Source organism: Arvicanthis niloticus, chromosome 15 (genome assembly GCF_011762505.2).
Source record: "Arvicanthis niloticus isolate mArvNil1 chromosome 15, mArvNil1.pat.X, whole genome shotgun sequence".
In the NCBI taxonomy this organism is placed as follows: domain Eukaryota; kingdom Metazoa; phylum Chordata; class Mammalia; order Rodentia; family Muridae; genus Arvicanthis; species Arvicanthis niloticus.
In genome coordinates this window covers 4066720-4090178 of record NC_047672.1, presented here as the reverse complement: position 1 = coordinate 4090178, position 23459 = coordinate 4066720, and the positions used below count along the sequence as shown (strand labels likewise).

Here is a 23459-nt window from a genome sequence, read left to right as displayed (position 1 = left end):
CCTCCTGGGGGTCAGTTCAGTCCTCACAGGCTTTCTAACCTTGGGTCTTGTGGTTTGAATGAAAATGCCCCTCACCCCCATAGGCCAATAAGGAGTGGCACTATTAGGAGGTATGGCCTGTTGGAGGAAGTGTCACTAGGAGGTGGGCTTTGAGGTTTCAGAAGCTCAAGTGTGTCTCCGTTTCTTTCTGCCAATCCAGGTGCAGAACTCTCAGCTCTCTCTCCATCACTCGTGCCTGTTTGCCACCACGATAACAGACTAAACCTCTGAAGCTGTAAGCCAGCCCCAATTCAATGTTTTCCTTTGTAAGAGTTGCCTCGGTCATGGTCTCTCTTCACAGCAATGGAAACTCAAACTAAGACAGGTTTCCATGCTATTTCCCATCAGTGGCCATTTGTCCCAATTTCTGTCCTTATGAGGACAGTAGTCATTTGGGATTAGGGTCACCCTAGTGGCCTTTCATTCCTCAGGGTTCTCTAGAATGGATGTATACTGTAAAAGGACTTTATTGGAAGCAGGTCTGAGCTGTTGGAGGTTGGGACTTGAACCTCTTTTTCAGGTGTGGCACAATTAACCCAGAATGCAAGGCAGGACCCAGTGAGATCTGCAGAGGCACAATGCAGACTTCTGCCCTTAGATGAAGAGTGGAAGCCAGTCACCCTGAGACAGGGACACTTTCCTGGATCTGGCTCCCTTCTTCCTTCAGACAACCCAAGGTAAGCCTGGGAATTTCTGACGTTCCTAACAGCCAGGGACTAAGACTGCCACTAAGCCTCTCCTGCCCTCCTTTTCCTCATTCTCCCCGCCTCATCCCAGTAAGTGTGAAAATTCAGGTGGGGGGGGGGGAGATGGCTCTGCTGACTTTTCTTCTTAAGGTCCTGAGTTCAATTCCCAGCAACCACATGGTGGCTCACAACTATCTGCTGTGGGATCTGATGCCCTCTTCTGGTGTCTGAAGACAGCTACAGTGTACTCACATAAATAAAATAAATCTTAAAAAAAAAAAAAAAAATCCAGGTATGTCTTATAAGTATTTAAGGGAAAATCCAGAGTATTCTTTGGGTCTCAGGACTCATCTATTTCTGGACCCATTTCTTGTCTGTCAATATAAAGGACTGCCATCTGTTGTCTGTTTATGAACCTCCCAAGTAAACCAGAAGGCAGGTGGGCTGGGAGCAGGCTAGCTTCCCGGAGCACTCCAGTCTGTTGTGATTTTGTGCTGACCCTAAGTGGTTTTAGTATCAGAGTCTGAAGCTCCAGGGCAGAGGCTGTAGCTACAGATTGTCTGGCTCTATGGGGGTGAAAGAGGCAGGCAGATGTTGGCCAGCCTTTTCACTTTAGCCATGTACAGGAACTATTTAAATCTGTCAGGCATCTCTCCGTGTAAGGGCACAGGGACTTTAAGAACTTGCAAATGCTGTTGCTGTCCATCCTGGGCCCCTATTGAGGGAGCCTTCTCACACAGCTTCAGAGGGTGGAGCAGGAGCATTTTATCAACCTCATATTGTTCCTTTCCTAAAATGATAGTGTGTACAAAGACCAGTGAAAATTTGGGTGAAGTTTAGCCAGCAAAATTCAAGTTTAGAGTGAGCCATGCTTAACTGTCGCACACTAGGGTTCCTTCAGGTGAATGCTTGGTGTCCAGCCAGAGAATTGCACACTTGTCACTACTTGTGTCAGCTCTAACTAGGATGGCGTGGGAACCTACGGTTTGGGTCTGTGTTACAATGCACTAGGGAAACTGCTATAGAACAGGCCGTCAGTACTGAGTGGCCCAAACTCCGGCAACTGGGCTGTTAAGCATGGTGGGGTGCTCTGGAGTTGCAGGGAATCTGTGTTAAGCTTTTCAGCACACAAGGAAAACAAGCACAAGAGGCTTTTCTGCATATAGTCACCCATCACTCCACCCTAAACCCTGATGCCGGTAGCTTGCAAGACCAGGTGAGCATCTTACACTTGCTGCCTCATTCTGCACACCAGTAGGGGAGGGCCAGTGGCAAGTTTTGCTGGACTCCATTTAGCTCCTGCCACATAGGAAACCCCCTCAAATTTCACTTCCCAAACGTTATGTCAAGATTCCATCATCCTGAAAAACCCCTTTCCCCATAAACCCAATACCCTGTGCAGAAGTGCCAGTCTGCTCCGAAAGAAAGCCTCAGGAATACAACAGCTGGTTTTGAACCTTTAATAAAAGTAAAAAAGAATGCAAAAGATGAAAAGAACAATGCTGCAAACCTAGCACAGTCGTGAACTTCGCTGGGCGTTCAGATCAGGACAGTGAGTGTGCTTGGTACCAATTACCGTTTGTATAGACTCAGTCACTTTGGTTCAGTGTAACTGCTGTAACTATTGGCAAAAGTATCCTTCAGAGTCACTTTTTTTTTGTGTGGCTACATTATTTCCAACAGATTTATTTCCAATTTTAGAGAAAAAAATACTCATGTATACAATCAAGTGCATGACCAAGATCACCCGTTTTTCTTCTTGTCACTTGTGGTTTTTGCAAGACACTGAAGTAAGTCTTGGCTGAAGAATGTCTTCAAAGTACCAATCATTTGTTTTTATTTCCAGGAAACTTTAAGGACCATTCCAAAGTCTAGAAGAACCCATTTTCTTTTAGGCAAAGTACTTTCAGAAAACAAAGGTTTACTCCAGACATTTCCCTCAAAACAAAATAAGCAAACCCCCTAGGAGGAGCCCTGCGAGAGTGAACCCAAACCCAGATGTCCACAGGCACAGAGCTTCTGCCCTGCCCAAGGACCGACTACTGTTTCACCAAGTCAGTTCCATATAATTTAATACAAACACATTTTGGAATACCAAAAAAAAGGTAAGTTTGTAAGAAAAAAAAAAAAAATCACTGAACTCACAAGCCTGGAGTATGTCAGAGGACTAGGGCGCAATGGGGGGTGTGATGGGGGCGCGTCACGTCACGGCTGACACAGTATTGCTGAGTGCGCCTCCACGCAGCTCTGAAATGACCCAAGAACCCTTCTCTGGAACAGCTCGCGCAGTAAAAAAAAAAAAATAAAAAATAAAAAATAAATATTTAAGAGAATACAAGGCTCAGATTGGTTTTCATACACATTGCACTTGAAGTCGAAGACCCAATACTTGCAAGTTAGGTCCCATGTGTTCTACGCTGTCCAACGCACACAGGACACCGCGTAAAGTACGCGCGCACTCAACCTTTTACGAGGCAATCACAGATTGCAAGCTCCATAGGGCTGTGGAAAAGTCCTCTCCACTCTGGAGTGACAGAGACACAACTTCGGCTCATTATGACGGAAACAGCAAACAGCTACTCACTCTTAGATGGTCCAGATCTTGGATAAAACTTCACTTTAAACTGAGGTGAAAAGTCCAGCATCACAATGCAGAATCCTGACTGTGCTGCCCTCGGCTTTCACTAAGATTGTCTACAAACCTCCTGGCAGTAAAAAGCACAGACCCTACATGGATGGAACCAACGTGAGCACTAGCCTGAGTGACCTGGAGACGGCTGCACTGGGTCCCACTGGGAGCGTGATCTCCCTTCAGTTCATTGCTGCCCTCACCATCTCTTTATACAACCCTATATTTTAATTCTGGATAAATATTACTACACACACTTCATCTCTGTTAAGCACCATCAACCTCGCTCCTTTGGGCACGGACACAAAACTGCTCGTTGGTGATTCATTTTGATTCAAGGCTTTGAAATATGGCATTTTGCTTTGAATGATGAGTGAACTCTAATACTCGAGAAACTGGCCCCTCCCCGCCTCCCACATACAGCCTGGGATGGAGTGTCCCAGTGCAGACGGCTGTGAGGGTGGGGGAGCAAGGTGAGACTTAGGTAAGTGGTCCTTGCCTCCACATGCTGGTCTAGACTAAGTGAACGCATCTTTAGGAGTCATTTATCGTCAGCCCAGTCTAAATGGAACATTGAGAAAAAGATCATCTTCATCACACCCAGGTCCAGTGTCTCCGCATCCTGCTTCCGCTCTGAACCATGTGCTAAAGCTCAGTCACTGTGAGGCTTTTCCGGAACACCCTGTGTGGAAAATAAAAAGAAAACTCAGTGCTTGACTGTTGGAGCCTAAACAATTGCCTGGGGATGACAGGCTCAGGGTGAGCTCCACTACGGCCCTTCAGGCTGCCTAGCATGCAGGCCTAGCTCTTCCCCTACGGAGTTACGACAATCCCTACCTCAGAGACAGTGGTGCTGCTAATGCCTTTCCATGAAGCCTGTTGTGTCAGACAATGACACGTATGTGACTAAGCTTCTAGCCACAGGAAATAGCACTACGAAAGCACTGCCACCCACACCAAGGTCGGACAGGTGTACCCGAGAGCTGACTCAGTGCAATTAGGGCACTATTTTAAATGTGATTTACTTGTAGAAAAGGTAGGTGGCTTCTGCTGGAGCCGCCTGTCAGACCTGAGGCCTCTGCTACTCTTGCCCTGCAGGTCAAGCCGGGGAATCATGGTCTCTGCTGGGCCTGCAGAACTGACCACGTAGAGGATGTTGTCTCACGGGTAGAGAGATGATTGGACAGAACAACCACAAGCTACCAACGAGGGGAGAGAAACCTCAATTCACACCTCCTTCGGGGGCCGAGACCTCCTATTCTGTTCAGGTCTCCCACACTCAGCAGCCATCCTTAGAGAATGACATTATAAGATCCTGTAAGCATAAGTGATAGATAGATAGAAATAGGATCTGAGTCAAGCCATCGAGGAGTGTCACATGCCTTCTAGAAAAGGGCTTCCCCAAAAGCTGACATAAGGAAGTCTCTAAGCAAACTTACAGTAGTTTAGGTATTTTTGTTTCTTCCTGATTTTGAGTATAGTCCAGGCTGGCCTTGAACTCAAAGAGATCCATATTTCTGTCTCTCAAATTCTGGATTAAAGGCATGTACCATATCTAACCTAGGTCAGACTCTTGACAAGTTACTTGGAAAAAAAAAATGAAGCCACCAAATTATACTATTTACTGATTCTACAAACAAAACACAATTTTAAAATTTACAGCCTTTAGGAGACTAAAACTAGGTCTTTATTAGTGTAAGAGGGCAAAGACCCAAGAAGCCACCAATGGGCTGAGACTCACTGGAGCATAAGCGCCTGGCTGCCCACTAGGGCTAGGGACACAGATCTGTATACAACTGCTGTCATCTGCATTTGCAGGACAAATGACAGGCACACGCTTTATGTTAAAGGGTCAGCTAATATACTAATTAGGATAATGGTTCAAATGCACACACTGGAGCAAGCATCAAGCTCCATATTTAACACACGTTAATAACGAGGGCTTCATGATAACAGCTTGAGGGCTCCATTAGTGACGGTGTTCATGGCCAGTACGACGCATGGACAAGTCAGTAACCTGCAGATGTGTCTCAGTGACTCAACTGTGTCAACAGACAGCAGGAGAGGCACACTGAATCTAAAAACAGGGTGTAAGCTCTATAGTTAGTGTCCCTGTGAAGTGAGGTGACAAGAAGCTGACATACAATTGGCTGCTATTTGCAATCTGAAACTTTACTTTTCTGAGAAAGGTTTTTAAACACAAACAGCAAACACCCGCACATCCTATACACGATGGCATTACTTTTCTCTAAGCGCACAGGCTGATGACAAGCCTGCTGTATTTTCAGACACACAGAAGGAAGGGCACACAGAGGAAACAAAGCTACCACCCAGAAGATCTGCTCCAATGCTATAAGCAGTCCCTGGCTTGGCAGCCCTTGTGAGTAACCAGGCTCAAGAGAACTGCAAGCAGGAACATACAGGCCCGACCAACAGTAGGAGGTGAGCCAGGGTTCCTAGAATGACAGCCTTCAAGCTTGCTCAGCCCACTTCCTGTCAGTCATCTCTAGGTCTATAGACTGCACGCTTCTGTGTCTGCTTCTCCCCAAGCACACTGACTTCCTAAAAGACCAGAGAGCCTTGGCCTCCACTAGCTACCCCAGAGTCACAGTTCCTTTCTGAAAGAAACTAGTCAACCTGCTTGGGGACAACTTAGTCCAAAAGCCCAAGGAATTCTCTGCCAGACTATGAACAAATCTCAAAACACAAGGCACCAGGAGCCCTTTCCTTCCACTGGTAACCACCTGGGTGTGATGTTGCCTGGTTTGTCCAGACAAAGTAGGGTTGGAACACTACCCTAGTATCATCTGCGTCCATATTGCTAACAGATGCTTGGGAACTCCTGACAAATGTGGCTGCCTAGTGGCTACATGAACTCAGAGAAGCCACGGGACACAGAGCAATGCATGTAGGCATTCTCAAATTCTGGTTGCTGCTTTCTAGCCTGAATAAATGTTTACATATCTATATATCGTAACTCAGGGAGGACCCAGCCAGCACCAACAATGTGTGTGCCAAGAGCCCAGGGCCAGCAATCGCTGCACTCACCATAGCTAACTGTCGTCCTATGTTTCCCACCGTGACACCTCCTGAGAAAAATATACACGGAAGCCAAGAACGGATATAGAGGAAGTCGGGAGACGTGTACCTAGGGGAAAAATAAAACAGCCATTATGACCCAGACAGCTCATGGTCCAGAATTCCCATAATGTGGGTGTGGGAGAAAAATAAATTTGTGGGCTGAAGTTATCAAATGTGTCATGTTTTATGGTCACCAGACTTTCCTCTCATTGATAGTGAATTGGTTTTTTGTTTTGTTTTGCTTTCCCCCCCCTTATGTAGTCCTGACTGTCCTGGAACTCGATCTGTAGACCAGGCTAGCCTTGAACTCAGAGATCCTACTACCTCTGCCTGAGTACTGGAATGAAAGGCATGCACCACTCCCACCCCACCCAGCTGGGTGGTAAGTTTTCAATATGCAATGAGAAAAAGCGTTTCAAGATTTTCATGTCATAAAAACATTTACATTTAACAGGTGTTATTGTGAAAGCAAAGTAATATTCTACATGCACACTTACTGGTAGACACCATTATACACAAGAAACTGAGTGATCAGCGTAGCTAGGAAGGCGATGGTGATCCCAAGTCCAAGGCCGCTCCGGGACCGATCAAACGTCCACCACAAGCCCAAAGACAGGGCTGCTAAAGTCAAGGACAGCTGGACATTATTGGCAAAATCTAATTTCTAGTGATCCAAAAGTTAAGGAAACAGTTTATATTATCATATAAAAAAAAAAAAAACCCAAAAAACTAAACCCCAGAATTACTTTTAGGGCATATCATTATATAGTAACTGACCACTTCTAGTGAAGGTGCATGATCAATCCTGAGACCTGAGACCTGAGACCTGAGGCAGGACCAGTCAGAGCACTGGCTTCCAACAGTGGACTTCCTGACAGCTGGGAGACTTTGCTAAGACACTCTCTCTTCAGCCCTCCCTGATTTTTCATTGAGTGGAAACAAGCAGACACTACCATGGTGTGTGTGTGTCACCTAGGCAGTAGGTGAGTTAATTCAGTGCCTGTCAACCAGCACTCTCAGAGCTGGCTGGCAGGAAAGGGCCCCCAGAGTGGGTATACAACGCGACAAAACCTTTTACTCCAAGTTGGCCTAGAAACTTAGCATTTGAAGAGTTAACCATCAAATTGACCATTTTCATAGAAAATGCACAAAACCGCAGCGTACTGCATGAAACACGTAGTTAGCTATGGACAGCAGAAGCCCAGGACCTCCTGACCAGCCTTGGACTTCTGTGACAGAGAACAGGAATAGGGCTCTCACTATCGTAGAACACATCAGTGGAATAGAAGGCAAGAGAGGAGAGTCCACTGAGTCACAGGAACTGAGAAGCAGAGAGTAAACTTCGGCCAATGCTGTTAGCCCAAAGGCCCTAGGAACTGAACCCCAGAATTCCTGCTAAAAAAGCTAAGCCAGACTCGAAGTACAGGAATGAGGTGACAAGCAGCAACATTTGGTCACAGCAACAAATGCCCCGTCACAACCCAGATGATCCTCTGAACACAGATACCAACTGAGGATACGGCACTGGCGTGGTTGATGCCAACGAACACCGCAATACAGCGCATGACGCTGGCCCACTCTCTCTTGAACTTGTGTGGTTCTCCCAGGTGACTGTCAATACAGGGATACAGTAAGCCGACAACAGCTATTTAAAGGGAAACAGAACAGGATTAGCATACACTGGTGAAAATCAGTCCTTGTGTGGTCATTATTAGAATCCAAACCACTTATTTTCCTAGGCTGTTTGTCACCTGTAGCACAAAGTACTACTGTGCATACACCCTGTAAGAAAAGGCTGTGGGAAGGCCACCCCACACTGTGGACAAGTATCACACTGTGAGGAGGGCAGGGCCCCAAGAAGGAGAGCTCTGTTGTCAGTCCCAGGCTGCCCTTGGGTGGACAAGCCTCCTCAAGTTTGTTTCCTCATGTGTGAAATGAGGATTATGTAAGTAGGTTCTGTGGTTCTCAGAGTTAGAAACTGTCACAAACATAGGTCGGACTCCTAAACATTTGGATAGCAGCAAGTTGGGCATTCCAAAAGAGACCAAGAGACTAAAACACAGGAAGGAAGGGACCGTCTGCATTACAGTGGGTGAGGTCCCATGGATACAAGGTACATGGGAGTTGCAGCTAAGTTCGAGACCTCAGAGTCAGGCTGCCATTCCACCTTGTCTGGTATGAACGTAGGCATTCACCCTCTCAGTGGTGAGACGGGTGCCGGTTCAGCCTCACATTCAGATAAGGAGAAACTGTTTCATATATTCCTGAGATTCCTTCAAACATCCATCACAAAACAGGATGCTTCATGATGAAGATAAACTTTCAAATTCAAAGAACCAAACCATTATGTTCCATATGTATGAAAAAGAGAATTCAAATCCCCATCTTATTCCCCAAGGAACTATTAAAACCTGGGGATAATAGTTTGGAAGCAGACAATTTGCCTAGCATGTATGAGGTCACCCCCAGTCCAAAACAACCAAGAATGTTCAACTGGTACAGCCATAAAGCCGGAGAGTGCTTTGAGAACAAAGCTACTTCCTCCCAGTGGCTACTTCCACCTTCCTGGCAGAAGCACACAACTGTCATGAGGCTGACCCCCATAATGCTGCCGGTGAGCCTGAGAACAGCCTTGGGAATCAACAGCAAGTGTCCTGCATCCTGCATTTAACCCATGACTCAGCTACAACATAGAACACAAGCCCAGCATATAAAGCATAGGCAGGCAGTCAATAAAAGCCGGCTTCCAAGCAGAGAGGCACTGCTCCTGCTGTCCTGTGTGGCTCCAGGTACAGGTGTGTCTCACCAGACTGGAGAAAAGCTGTACCAGAGCATATACTGTCCACCTACCTACACAGGACAAAGACAAGCAGGGCTGAGGGGGTAGAAACACTTGACAAATGTTTGTCAGTGCTGCACATTGTAAGGTACGGAGGGATCTGTTGGGCTGTAATTACTCAACAGTTTTGGCAAAGCCAGCAAAATGATCAAGGAAAGGAAAAAGAAGCCTGTGGCACTGTCACAAGTTTCGTTGGGGCTGAGGTGACACCATAGGTGTGTTTAGGCCCAAAGCACTCCTCTTTTCTTCCTGTCCCAAGTCTACTGGGCACGGAGTTCCAGAAGGCTTGGCTGCTAGCCACAAAGCACTCACTATCTGCAGAAGGCAGAACGGATAAGTCTGTCCCCTGGCAACTGCCTCTTGAGCGCACGTGATGGTTTGTTTTCAGTTATCCAGCGAGGTAGCACGTTTGCTCAGGCAGCCAATGGCCGCGTAGTGCTGCCCTCACCAGTTCTCCAGGCGGCCAATCCCGGCTTCTGGCTCTGGGAGACATCTGCTACTCCTCCACTTAAACTGCCAATTATCTCCTGGCCCCATCTCCATCACTAGTCCCTCCAACTTCCGTCTGTCGCTCAACAGCGTCTGGGGTTCCCTACCCTCTCCGTTCTCCCTTTCTAGTACCGAGGGTGACTTTAACAGCTGACATGTCCCTTCATCTCCCCCCACCCCCAAGAACAAAAAAGGGCACTCACCGGCTGCCGTGCCACAGCACGGGGGCACCCACCAGGCTGAGGAGAAGATGGTGGCTATCACCTCGTCGGGGAAGAGCGTGACATTCCGCTGGATCTGCAGCAGGTTGAGCACCAGGGCCAAGACCACGCCAAATGAGAAGAGCACGAGGCTTCGCTGCACCAGGTCGTGGTGCCAGCTGCCCGGGCGCGCGGGGCATCCTGCGGTTCCCGCTCGCTGGCCCCGGGGCGCTGGCTCGGGCTCGGGGGCTCCGGGGCCCTGCGGACAGCGAGCCGCCGCAATCATGCCTCGCGGGAGGCTGTACGGCCTTGCAGAGCCCGCACTTGGGTAGCTCCAGATGTGGTCGTGCAGCCTGGGCATGGGCGGCCAGGCACACCGTGGGAGGTGCACGCCACGACAACACGCGTAGCGCGCCCGGACGGCCCAGGAGCGGCCGCGGCGCCGCGCGGGTTCCGCTTATAAGGTGGGTTGCCGCCGGGTCCACGTGGCCTCACCCAGCCTATCCACCGACCGCGCGCCCTGCCGGGGGGCGTGCCTCCCAGCGGCCCCGCCTTGTCCGCGCGCCAGTCCGCTCGGGGTCTGGTGAGGCCGCGGGAGCCAATGGGAGGAGGGCGACCCATATGACGTATGCACACGCCACCGGGGGGGTGGGGCTGGTGCCCGGCACGCGCTCGAGCGCGCGCTATACGGGCAGTCACCTGGGCGGGCACCCCGGGAATCGGGTGGTCCGACGTTGCCTTACCGGGCCCTGCCGTGCAATCCGCTGCCCGACCTCGGCGTCTGAGATAATGCGGTCCGCGAAGGTCCTTTCCTTTTGGGTCCTGGCGCACACCCGGAGCGCAGGCCCTCCAGAGTGCTCAAAAGACCTGGGATCCCTTGTGCCGGCTGCTAGTGGCAGGTGGTCTGCAGGTTCACAGCTCAGTCCAGGGCGCCCCCTAGCCAAGACCCCACGGGCTAAAGCCATAGGGTGTTGAGCTGGCCTGTGACAAGGCACCCAGGTGTATGACCTTAGGTAAGGAGTGTGGCTCTGTGCCAAAAGTGTAACACAAAGTCACCCTCCGAAGCAGTCTGTTTCTCAGAGTTCATGGGGGCTGTCACTTTCCCAGCGTGTCACTGGTGTGGGGACCTGGCTGTCTTTCCCTCACAAGCTGTCCACTTCTCTCTTAGCCACGTTGGCGGTTCTATATGCGTTGTTTGGTAGGGCTTGAAGCAGTTTTGACTTCAAGGAATGTTGCAATTTGAGTCTTGGCCATTTTCCACACTCTGGCCAGTTCAAGCCTGTAAGGTTGCGCGGGCACAAACACACGGTGAAGGAACATCAATATTGTATGCTGTATTACAGCAACATGGGAGGCTTTTTGACAGCAAAAAGAGCAGGAGGGGCTGCCCAGCTCCAGCTGATAGGAAGTTATTAAAGGCAGTGAGTCTGCTGTGGGATGTAGCAGGTGCTGCCTCTACCACCCATCATCAGCTGCAAGTACTATAGACAGATGTTGAGAAAGCGACACCTGTGTAAACACACGCAAACTTTGCCCCTAAGGAACAGACACGCCACTCACAGGAAACTTGGCCCTAAGGAACAGACATGCCAGTCACTTGCAGGAAGCTGGCATGATGGGACATGTAGCTCAGACCCTGCACCCACGCCCCAGCACCGAGCATCTGTCTTGTGAGAACTAAAATATAATCCAGTCCCTTTTTCCGCAAGCCATTTTGTTTGCCTTTACAGACTCTCCCATGGATTTTTGTTGTTGTTATAGTTCTTATCGGCAGGCTTAGAGGTTCTAATAATACTTTGTATATTTCTGTGATGCTTTCGGGGAGGGAGGTTGTGGGGTGTGGGGGGAAGTGGGGGGCGTGTGATGTCTTCAGACAATTGCTCTGTTACTAACTTGGTTGTCGTTTCTGCTTACCCAAGCCAGTATTAATGCAGTCTAACTTCTGCCGCTGCTTGGCCATCTTATGTGTACGGGAAAAGGAAGCTGTGGTCCTAAACCATGGTGGCTGTTGTGGTACACAGACCAAGGTGCCTTGTGGACCATGAAGGATGTACCTACCCTGTGGTCTGGTTCTCTGGGGTCCCATGGGGCTGCTACGGGCTCATGAACAGTTTGCCCTCGCTTTCAGTGAATGAAGGTTGCGTAGGGTGACAGTGGAGAAGAGTGGAACTGAGGCACTTGGAGATGCAGCCTGCCGATCAAAAATGATACCCAAGTATTCCAAGGCCCCTAGCTTTTCTATGCGCACTGGAAATAGAAGGTCAGGAGTACCTTCTCTGGCCCCGAGGATGAGTGGAGTTGCTAGGGAGATGCTTGTGAGGTGGAGCTCCCAGACCCTTCCTGTACCCGCTTCATGTTAGTCATCGAAGCTTTGCCGATTGCAGGTGTTTCCGTCTACTGAGGACTCACCTGGGAGCCCACAGCCATGATGAGCCACCCCTTGCCTTTTATCTGTATCCCTGTCATTCTTTCTGGGATAATATCAATAATCATTTGTGACTTCTACTCTTAAAATGGATTAGATAAGGAAACAGATTGGCTATTTTAATGTAGCCTCACCCCCTTGTTCACTGTAGACTGTTCAGAAAATAGAATAAGGAACAGTTTGATCTCCAAGAACCCACATAGAGAGCCACGTATGCAGCAGGACATGTCTGTCCCAGTACTAGGGAGACAGAGAGGACTCTTGGAGCATGGTTTTGGATGGTACAGCCCAAAAGTAAGCTCTGAGTTCAGAGAGACCTTGTCTCATAAGAAGGTGCAGAACAATGGAGGAAGACTTCTGATATCTACCTCTGCCCTCCACACGTGCGCTCAAACACCCCTGCACACACACATGCACGCGAACACCCCTGGATACACACACACATGCACACGAACACCCCTGGACACACACACATGCACACAAACACCCCTGGATACACACACACATGCACACAAACACCCCTGGACACACACACGTGCACACGAACACCCCTGGACACACACACATGCACACGAACACCCCTGCACACACACACATGCACACAAACACCCCTGCACACACACATGCACACGAACACCCCTGGACACACACACACGTGCACATGAACACCCCTGGACACACACACATGCACACAAACACCCCTGGACACACACACATGCACACAAACACCCCTGGACACACACACATGCACACAAACACCCCTGGACACACACACATGTGCACATGAACACCCCTGGACACACACACACATGCACACAAACACCCCTGGACACACGTGCACACGAACACCACTGGACACACACACATGCACACAAACACCCCTGGACACACACACATGCACACGAACACCCCTGCACACACACACATGCACACAAACACCCCTGCACACACACATGCACACGAACACCCCTGGACACACACACACGTGCACATGAACACCCCTGGACACACACACATGCACACAAACACCCCTGGACACACACACATGCACACAAACACCCCTGGACACACACACATGCACACAAACACCCCTGGACACACACATGTGCACATGAACACCCCTGGACACACACACACATGCACACAAACACCCCTGGACACACGTGCACACGAACACCACTGGACACACACACATGCACACAAACACCCCTGAACACACACACATGCACACAAACACCCCTGGACACACACACATGCACACAAACACCCCTGGACACACACACATGCACACAAACACCCCTGGACACACACACATGTGCACATGAACACCCCTGGACACACACACACATGCACACAAACACCCCTGGACACACGTGCACACGAACACCACTGGACACACACACATGCACACAAACACCCCTGAACACACACACATGCACACAAACACCCCTGGACACACACACATGCACACGAACACCCCTGGACACACACACATGCACACGAACACCCCTGGACACACACACATGCCATCTCTCATCCCTCTGCTGAGCAAAAGCTGCTGTTAAGAAATCAAAAGTATGTATTTCTAAATATGTTTCTACGCGGAAGCGGACATGGGTTTTTTTTTTCTTTTAGTTTTTACTTCTTGAAGGCTTATAAATTTTAATGTGTGTGTGAATATATGTGTGTATACCACATGCATGTAGGAGATCAGAGGAAGACATAGATCTCCTGAAGCTGGAGTTACAGGTGGTTATATGCCACCATGTGGGTGCTGGGAACCAAACCTGGGTGCTCTGGGAGAGCAGCAGATTTTCCTAACCATCTCTAGTCACCCTGCTTCTAGTTTCTAAGCATTTATTTATTTATTTGTTGTGTGTGGTTGGAGGATAACTTGTAGGGGTTGCTTCTCTCCTTCCATGTGGGTCCCAGGTATTGAATTCCAGCTTTCACCCACTGAGCCATCTTGCTAGTCCCGGTACTGCATTCTGGAAGCACACTTGATAATGGTAGAACCTGTTATCAGGTGACCAGGAACTTCTTCAGAGCTGAAGCTCCATTTACGTACTGTACAGTTCTCTCACTGAAGGCCTCCAGCCAAGTGGTTATGTATTCAGGAGGTGTATAGCCTTCCTCAGGATTACTGCTACCCCTTCACCCTTTCCCCGCCCCAGACCTCCGTGAAGCTGCTGTCTGCGTCTGTGAGCTTCCTGTTTTGAGCATTCATGTAACAGAATCATTCACTGTGTGGTCTCTGATGGCTCTTTTAGCAATAATGCTTTCAAGATTTATCCGCGCACAGGAGTGCTTTGTTCCTTTTCATGGCTGACTAGTGTTCCATTGTGTAGTCTACTGTATTTAGTCTGTCCCTTCACTGGCAGATGAACATCTGAGTTGTCTGCTTTGTGGTGATTATGAATAATGTTGCAGTCAAGACGTGTGCATAGCTCTGTGTGTGCACAGTCAAGACGTGTGCATAGCTCTGTGTGTGCATTTACACTTCCCTTGGATGGAATAACAAGAGTGGAATTACAAGGTCTCACAGGAAACCCCACACTATTCTGCAGCCCCATTGGCACATTATGAGGATCCCCAGGAGGTACTGGGCAGCTGGGAGGGAAAGTTACAGGGTTGTCACAGTACAGACCCTTCTTGGTTGTGAAGCAGTGAGAGGGAAGAGAGAGTCCAGTAGCTGTGGGGCTTGAGCAGGTTGACTCTGGTCTCTTAAGTCTCCGGGGGATAGACAGGATTCAAGGGACAAGGTTTCTTCTCAGGAAGTCGATGGTTTTGGGGGGGGGTTCCTCAGTTGAAGGAGTGTTGTGTAGCTGTGCCCTAAAAATGGAAAACTCTCTGCCGTGTGTGTGTGTGTGTGTGTGTGTGTGTGTGTGTGTGTAGGCAGGGGTAGGGGCAGACGCCTCAGAAAGCTCAAGAGGCTTAGGAATTCATGGAGCCTCCATGGAGATGATCATCTAAGCTATAAGCAGTTGCTGGGGAGAGGAGACAGATGTCTGCAGAGCATGCAGGGAGCTCCAGGGATGCAGATTCTGTGGTCCTTAACCATGGTGGAGTAGGGCATCAAAAACAAAATACTACCGTGTGTGTGTGTGTGTGTGTGTGGGTGGGTGGGGGTGTGGGGGTGTGTGTGTGCGCGCGCACTCCACTGCATGCCTGTGGAAGTCACTGGACAACTTTTGGGAGTGGGTTCTCTCTACAATGTGCATTCCAGGGAATGACCTCACATTATCAGGCTTGGTGGTGGGCAGACACCCTTACCCACTGAGCCATCTTTGCAGCCTGCAGTGAGTGGGCTCTCTGGTGACAGCTTCGTGTCACCCACACTCCTATAATCAACCTGAACAGATCCACTGGCTCTGTAATCTAGACGCAGTGGACCGGTTTCTTTGGTCTGTAGTCACAGCCCTTCCAGGAATGATTGGACATGCATTCATACTTCTCCAGGAGAAATCACAGCACAGGGCTGGAGAGATGGCTCAGCAGTTAAGACCACTGACTGCTCTTCCAGAGGTCCTGAGTTCTATTCCCAGCAACCACATGGTGGCTCACAACCATCTGTAATGGAATCTGATGCCCTCTTTTGGTGTGTCTGAAGACAGCTACAGTGTACTCACATACATAAAATAAATCTTAAAAAAGAAAAGAATTGACAGCACAGGAAGCAAGGGGCTGATGCCGGGGGATGGCACACTGTGGGTTTAAGGTTGGGCGAGGAGCTGATCTCTTGGGGTCCAGGGCTTGAGATCTGTGATGGCAGTATTACTCGCAAGGTGTGGTGACTCTCTATGCCACTGTCTAAGTCAGCAGACAGGTTCCTGGGTTTTTGCTGGCAGGGAAAAGCAGGACAGTGAAACCAGGGAGGTAGGATTGGGGCCTGGTGATTGATGGGGTCATGTCCTGCCCCAAGCCATATAAGGCAGAGGAAGACGCAGAGAGCAGTTGGGAAGAGACCCCAGCCTGGGAAGAACCCATGTGGAATTAGATTCCTGCTTTACTTGCTCCTGCATTGGTTCTAGAAGCAGGCAGCTCTTGAGCCCATGGAATAGAAGTGCTGGGATAGCAGACCTGGGACAGAGGAGGGCACTTAACAGCCAGGCTGAGGCCAGCAGAAGCGGAGGACTCTGGATTGTTTTAACACCTTGATGATTTCCTCTGGCACAATCTGCAAGGATTAGCTGGTGTAAGGATTAAGGCAAGGGACTTACGGAAGGGCCTGTTTGGAGAACTTGGCTGTTGCCTCCTGATTTCTTGGAAGTCAGATAACAGTTTAGTTTCAGTTTGATGGGACTTTAGCACAGGTGGGCCAGGCTGTTTTGCTCTGCCCTCTGACAGCTGGGCCTGGTGCAAGCAGCCCAGCGAAACCAGCGAAACTCCCTGATACCTCTGGTCCCAGGTGGGCAGCTGGTGAAGAGCCCAGCCAAGTGTGGTGGGTTGAAGATGAGCGCTCCCTGGGGAGATGTTGCCCGTATGGGGCAGAAGTCCAAAACAGCCTGATGACCTGGGGCTGGGCTGCTGGCCTGCATGCTACCCAGGAGGGCAAGGTGTGGTTGACTAAGGCTTGTGAAGGCCAGTGTGCTTGACAGAGGCTCACAGCCAGAGGCTGACAGTGTGGCAGGGACAAAGTTAGGGACTGAGGGTAGCAGATAGGTGCTGAGTACTTAGTGTCCTCTGCTGAATAGAGTCCTACAGATACAGTCAGCTAGGATGAGGTCACCTTCCCCTAATTAGAGACTACCCATATTAGAGGAGAAGAGGGGCCAGATCCCTTCAGCCACAGAGGGGCTATGAACTTCATACTCTTCAGGATAGGCCAGGAGCGAGTCTCTGTTGGGGTAGGGCTGCAGCAGCAAGGAGGTGTAGAGAAAGGCCTGGGTCTGCAGCACAGGCTGCAGAACCATTCTGCTTTCTGCTGGTCCCCTAGCCTGTGGCTCTCAAGGAAAGACTGAGGTGTCTGTCTTAACCTCAAGCTCCCACATGAGCCCAGCTAGGAAGAGTCAGCTCTGCATGAGCATGTGACGCTCTCACAGTGGGGTTTTCTTTGCTTTCCCGCCCCCTCCTTACCCTATAGCACCGTCCTTCCCTCAACACCTCCAGGTCTAACTTCCTCTCCATCCCCTCTCCTTCCTCTGCCTCTTCCTCTCCCTTCCCTTTATTCCCCACACACTCCTTTCCTTCCCTCCTATTGCTCAGTTAGGAACACAGAGGTGACCAGATGTCAGGAGCCGCTGAGACAGATGCTGAGATAGATGGGCAGAAACGTAGCAGCTCATAGCAATATGGTTTTCTCATCTCAGGGTCTAGAGTGCGGGAGGGGCTGTGTACCCCCTAGTAAAACCTGTTCCTGCCCTTGTTGACTCCTGGAGGCTGCCTGCTTTTCTTGGCTCAGGGTGTCTTCCTCTTGTCCCTCTGACTATTGACTGTGTCTCTTCTTCTCTTGTCATTTCCAAGGACTTGAAGTTTACATCAGAACCATCTAAAAGACCCAGCAGCAAGTGTGTGTGTGTCCTCTAAGTCCACAGCTGGGAATGCCTGTTTTCAAAATAGGAGACAGCTTGGAGCCTTCCCGAGGTGGTGAGGTGGAGCTTTATCTCAGCTCAAGGCTTTGGCATAACCACATCTGGAGTCCCTTTGCCATCCAGGCCATGCTTTCCAAGGAGAGTGTCAGGACCCAACTGCACATCTGCCAGACCAGACCTGAAGACAGCATCTCAGCACACTGACTCCTGTTTAAGCATATGCCAAGAGCTCTGGAAATTCACAGCCAGAGTGGTGTCCCAGGTAGGTCATCCCACTCCAAAAGCTGGATAATGACAAGTTCTAGGCCATCCTGGGCAACTCACTTTTAAGAAAAAAAAGATGGGATGTAGTGAGTGGAAGCAGAGCCATAGCTTGGTATGTATAAGGTCCTGAGTTCATCCCTAGACATGGGGAAAAATAAGAAAAGAGGGAGAGAGGAAAAGGGAAAAAGGGAGAGGTCTCTCAGATCCTTAAGAGGATCCAGCCAGCATGTGGACACAGGAGCCAGCAAAGCCAAGCCAGGCAGAAGGCAGCCTCTGCTGTATGGGACTCCAAGGACTCCTGAGCAAGGAGACAGAGCTGGAAAAACAAGCCAGGAGGAAGCCTGGCCATCACACCAGGGAGCATGGCTTTTGGTTGGGGATGGGGAGAGGTATGCTATCCCCAAACTGTTCTTATTCCTCTGCTTCTGTTGATGGTAGTTTAGTTAGGATCCTTTCTGTGGTCACATGCTATCCAGGCCTATAGGGTGTAAGCAGGCATGTGCACAGTCACAGTCATGCCAGGCAGACAGGTGCACTCCAGACGCCTCCATTCCCCCTTTTTTACAGAGGCAACCATACTCTCCTTTCTGTTTCTGTCTCCTTAAGACAGCTAGCATGCACCCCAATCAATGCCATGGACTCAAGGTCATGTGTACGCTCCACGTTGTTTAAGTAGTTAATCCTGAGATTAACATCGGACTTCCTGTTGCACAGTCACTTCCCATCCCTTGGGAAACCACCATGGCTTATGTGGACTGTAAGTAAGAACCACAAGATTGGCAGGTGATATTTTAAGTATGACATGTGGTCTCCCTTGTCCATGGCAGCACCAGTTCAGGCCTGGGCTGCGGTTGTTTGCCCTGGATGGTCTGTGGCCTTCGTAGGTCCCGGCATATGAGGCAGCGTCTGATTGAGGAGAGGGACCCAGGCTGCATGCTTGCTGAGCATCAGCACATCTGGCTCTCTTCTAGAAGCATCTTGTACCCTGAGGGCTGCTGCTATTAACAGGGGGGATGCAGATTGATCATCTCCTGTGCTCACTGCAGCCTGAAAGACTACAGCTTGGAGTCTACATAGCTGGTGATGGGGAGGTATCTGGGCAGCTAGTCTGGTAGCATGAGGTGGTCTTGCTCTGGAGCTGTACAGAATGTGGGAGTGGACACATGCCTCCCACTTCTGTCTCCCGAGATGAAGGTCATGGGCTGGTAAGCTATCACACCCCGCAGGACTGAGTCATCAGACCTAGAGAGTCTGGTTGTCACTAGGCTGTCCTGGTGCATGGCCTTAGGGGGAGACACAGGTACGTGTTTCCACTTGACTAGAAACAAGGAGGGTCGGGAGAGGGAGCCCTGAGGGCTAGAGATGAACGTTAGCCATGGAGAGAGCAGATGTAGACTGTGCAAGATACAGGATGGGTCACTGTGGAGCTGTAGGTCTGAGCCTCCTCCGGGAGATAGGAAGAGGCTGCCTGCTATACTCTGGGTTGACAGTGATGCTATTAAAAGGCGTGATTAGTCTGGGCAAGAGTAGGCAGGGCTGGGAACAGAAGGGGTGAGGGAGGAGTGAGGAGCATGCTGTTAGATGTGTGTGCTTGAAATTGTGGGCAACTAGTGGGTCAAGGCGTGTTTCCCGGGTGATTACAAACCCAGCCGAGTTGACCATGAGCACTGTCGATCACAAGTAGGAAACGGATGTTTTGCTTGTTGATGCCTGCCCCGGTCAGCTGGTCACTTTGTGCCTGTGTCATGGTAAGAAGTAAAGCTGCTAGCCTCATGACATCCAGAAAGGGGTGTTGGGAAAGGGCTGGGAACAAGATGTAGCCCCTAAACTCCCATCCTCTTCAAATAAGTGCCACCACCTAAGTGTCCATCAAATTGTAAGCCTGTCACACTGACCTGCTTGCTTCCGTCAAGCTCCACCTCTGTACGCAGTGCATCAGGGATGAAGCCTTCAACAGGTGAGCTTACGTGAACGCTTTAGAGCAGAGCCATCACGCACGGCACAGGACTCCAACACGCCTTATGAGGGATACAAGTTAGTACACTCCAGACCGTCTTCCATTTAAAGAAGATGGGGATCTCGGGAGGAACCTCCAGGACATGGGAGCACCAAGCAAACCAACTCCAGCTTTGGGCTGGAAACTCTATTTTCTAAGTTCCATAGAGAGGAAACACTTGTCCATTTGAAGAGTTCCAGCCACCCTGGCCATGTCAGTGTTCCTAACAGAGCATGTGACTAACAGTCTGAAGTGAGGAGTTAACAGTTGGCTCAGCTGGTAAGAGCACCTGGTCCAGTTCCAGACACTTTGATCAGATAGTACATTGCTACCCCTAACTCCAATTCCAGGGAGTCTGAGACCCTTTTCTGCCTCCACAGGTACCAGGCTTGCACACAGTACATACATACATACCATACATACATGTATGCATACATATATACATACATACACACACATAGGCAAATAGTCATTTACATAAAAATAAATTTTTAAAGGAAAAAAAGTTTGGCTTGAGCCAAGTGTAGTGACATACAACTTTGATCTCAGCACTAGGGAAGTAGAGGCAGGAGAATTAGGAGACCAAACTCAAACACATGGAGTTGGAGGCCAGCCCAGGCTACATGAGACACTGTCTCACAAAGAAGGAAGATGGGGAAGAAAAGGAGAAGTGGAGAAAGAGGAAGGACACATGGTATTGTAAGTAGTCAGAAAATGGGCAAAAGTCAAGCAAGAACTTGGACGTCTCCTCTGGCCCTAAACTCAGGGAATAGTCCTGGCCAGCAGTTTTGTAGCAAGTCTACTGTGGTTTCCCTCATGCCTGGTTTATTCATGCAAAGTCGTGTCCAAAATAATATCAGGAGTTGGCGATTGTCATTATTCGTCTTGTTTTTTGAGATATGGTCTCACTTTAGTTCAGGCTAGTCTCAAGCTTACATCAATTCTCCCATCTCAACCTCTGGAATGCTGGGGTTACAGATGTGGGTCACCTCCCCAGGTCTATGTTACTTTGTGTTCTGTCTTTCAACTCAGTTCTCCTGGAACAATAGTATAATATCCTTCGAAGATATTTGCTGGCTCTGTAGGTTGTGTGTATCACAGATTTCCCACCGTGCCTTCGATCTTTGGATGCTCATGAACCATGTCAGACAACCCAGAATCAGAAGCATGGCTGTGAGGGGTCCTGTACCAGTAAGGTTGACTGCCTCTGTTACTTTCTTTTTCTTTAGTCAGATTTCAGCACTGACTTCAGATAAAAGACTCCAATTGCACAGTCAGATGAGGGAGAGGAAACCCTTTCTTGTACGATACGCTTTGATCTATGTCAGTCCTTGTCTCTAAGCAGAGCCCCGGCTGTGTGCAAGGTTTGAGGAGAGACTGTCTTCGTCCCCATCAGCTGCACAGAGACAGACGGCTCCTGTTGCGCTTTTCAATAGCACTGACTCCCTGTGCTCTCTAACGTATTAGTTTATATAATGTAATTATTTAAATCTTTCTTAGAAATATTCTATTTCATCTACATGAGGGCTGCCACATGCATGCCTGGTGCCCTTGGAGGCCAGACAATGGCATCTGATCTGAAGTTGGACTTACAATGTTGGTGAGCCACCATGTTGGTGTTGGGTCTTTTGCAAGACCAGCAAGTATCCTTAACCACGGAGCCATGTCTCCCACCCCATCTAATTTATTTTTTAACCAGAGCAGATGTCAAATGCTTTGGGCTAGGAAGGACTGGGGCGCATCTTAGCAGGCTTGGCTTGCTTAGGATATGGGGGCCCTGGTCCATCTCTAGCCTCAGAGATCCTAGTCACTCATGCTGCACTTCAGCCTTTCTGTGGTTGTCAGTATCCGGTAGCAGTTTTAAAGCAAGGCAGTGTGTTAATAAACAAGGCCAGAATACTCACCAGTGTCTCCTTTACTTTTTTTTTTTTTTTTTTTTTTTTTTTTTTTTTGCCATGTCTTAAATTTTGCTGAATAACAATTTAATCTAGGCTGATTTCCTGCTTTTAGATAAGGAAGTGGGTGTAAAAGTTTCAAGCATGAAAAGAAGTTAGCCTCTCTGCCCCCTTCTCAAGGCCATGGTTATTCTCTGACCAGAGGGCAAAGGGGAGGCCCCTTAGGAGGCTGGGGGTGTGGCTGCCACGAGACATCACAAGGTGCACCAAACCCACCCACTTGTAATCAAGAGTAGATAGGCTCAGGGCACCTGGGGGCTGGCCAGGTGTCTGCTCGCCTCGGTGGCACCCAGCACTGCTGGCAAAATGAGTTACACTGGAACAATGAGCCTTTTAGCCCCAGTCCCCTGCCGCTCACCTGTTGGCAGCACTTTACTTCTGGGTCAGAATAGCTTGGGGGTGGTGAGGGGTGGACGGCTTCCCTGATAGGCTGAGTCCTCCCAGCTCACCCTTGTAGACAAATAGAATGTTCTAGAGAGAACATGCCAAAGCTGACTGGAACGGACTGGAGGGACCTCTGAGTGGAGACAGATCTTGCTTTTCTGCCTAGTCACCTGTTCTTTTAATGGAAGAAAGAGAAGCCTGGTGTCAAAGGTGCCATACAAAGGTCTGTGTGGCCTGCAAGGGTCACTTGTCTTATTACGGTGATGAAAATCAACTCATAGGAGGAAGGATTTATTTTGGCCTGAGGGTGTAGTCCATCACAGGAGGGGAGGCATGGCAGCCTGAGTGTGAGGCTCCCATCGTGGGGAAGCAGAACAAGAGAGTCAGCATACTTTCTCCTTTTTTTCAGTCTAGGTCCCCAGCCCGGGCACCAGGATTGCCCACATTGGTGGTGCTTCTCACCTCAGCGAACCCAGCCTAGAAGCTCCCTCGTACTCAAGCTCAGAAGTTTGTCTCTTTGTGATTCTAGGTCCTGTCCAGTTGGCAATGTCAAGCATCATCACTTCTGTCTGAACTGGTACTCCAGCCACATGCAGTTGTCTTGAACTGGATCTACCCTGGGAGGAGATGTTTTGTAAATACCACACCCTCCCCCCCCACCCCCCACCCCCCGCCGCCACCACAAAAGTGGGCTTTTCAAAAATGGGGTCTAGTTCTGTGGGCCTCAGTAGAATATCCAGCTGCTGAACCCATGTCAAACACCATACCTGAACCCTGAGGCCTGACAGCCCAGCAGCTGACATTTTCCCAGTCCTCTCCTGGTGGCTCTGATGCGGGATCTAGGCGGATCCAAAACCAGGCTTAGGTGAGCCTCAGGTAAACATTGTCCTGTCGGACATCCATTTTCTCCTGTGCCCGTTTGCTGACGCCCATTCTCTTAG

The 23459-nt window shown here is 49.5% G+C and overlaps 1 protein-coding gene and 1 long non-coding RNA gene across 4 annotated transcripts; one reads left to right on the top strand and one right to left on the bottom strand.

Annotated features, from left to right (window-relative positions):
• Window positions 1–2171: 2171 nt before the first annotated feature.
• On the bottom strand, window positions 2172–10417 carry Insig1 (insulin induced gene 1). The gene is made up of 5 exons (XM_034519323.2): window positions 9967–10417; window positions 7956–8080; window positions 6933–7099; window positions 6403–6502; window positions 2172–4036 (listed from the first exon to the last, which is right to left on the bottom strand). The coding sequence occupies exons 1-5, from the start codon at window positions 10322–10324 to the stop codon at window positions 4007–4009; spliced, it is 780 nt and encodes a 259-aa protein (XP_034375214.1). The 5' UTR covers window positions 10325–10417; the 3' UTR covers window positions 2172–4006.
• Window positions 10294–23159, top strand: LOC143434498 (uncharacterized). 3 transcript variants are annotated; one of them, XR_013103974.1, is made up of 3 exons: window positions 10294–10427; window positions 17852–18181; window positions 23048–23159. It is a non-coding gene; the product is annotated as an uncharacterized LOC143434498 (long non-coding RNA). The 3 variants fall into 3 exon arrangements; XR_013103972.1 differs by lacking the exon at window positions 23048–23159 and adding an exon at window positions 22928–23018; XR_013103973.1 differs by lacking the exons at window positions 10294–10427; window positions 23048–23159 and adding exons at window positions 16751–16944; window positions 22928–23018.
• Window positions 23160–23459: the final 300 nt, after the last annotated feature.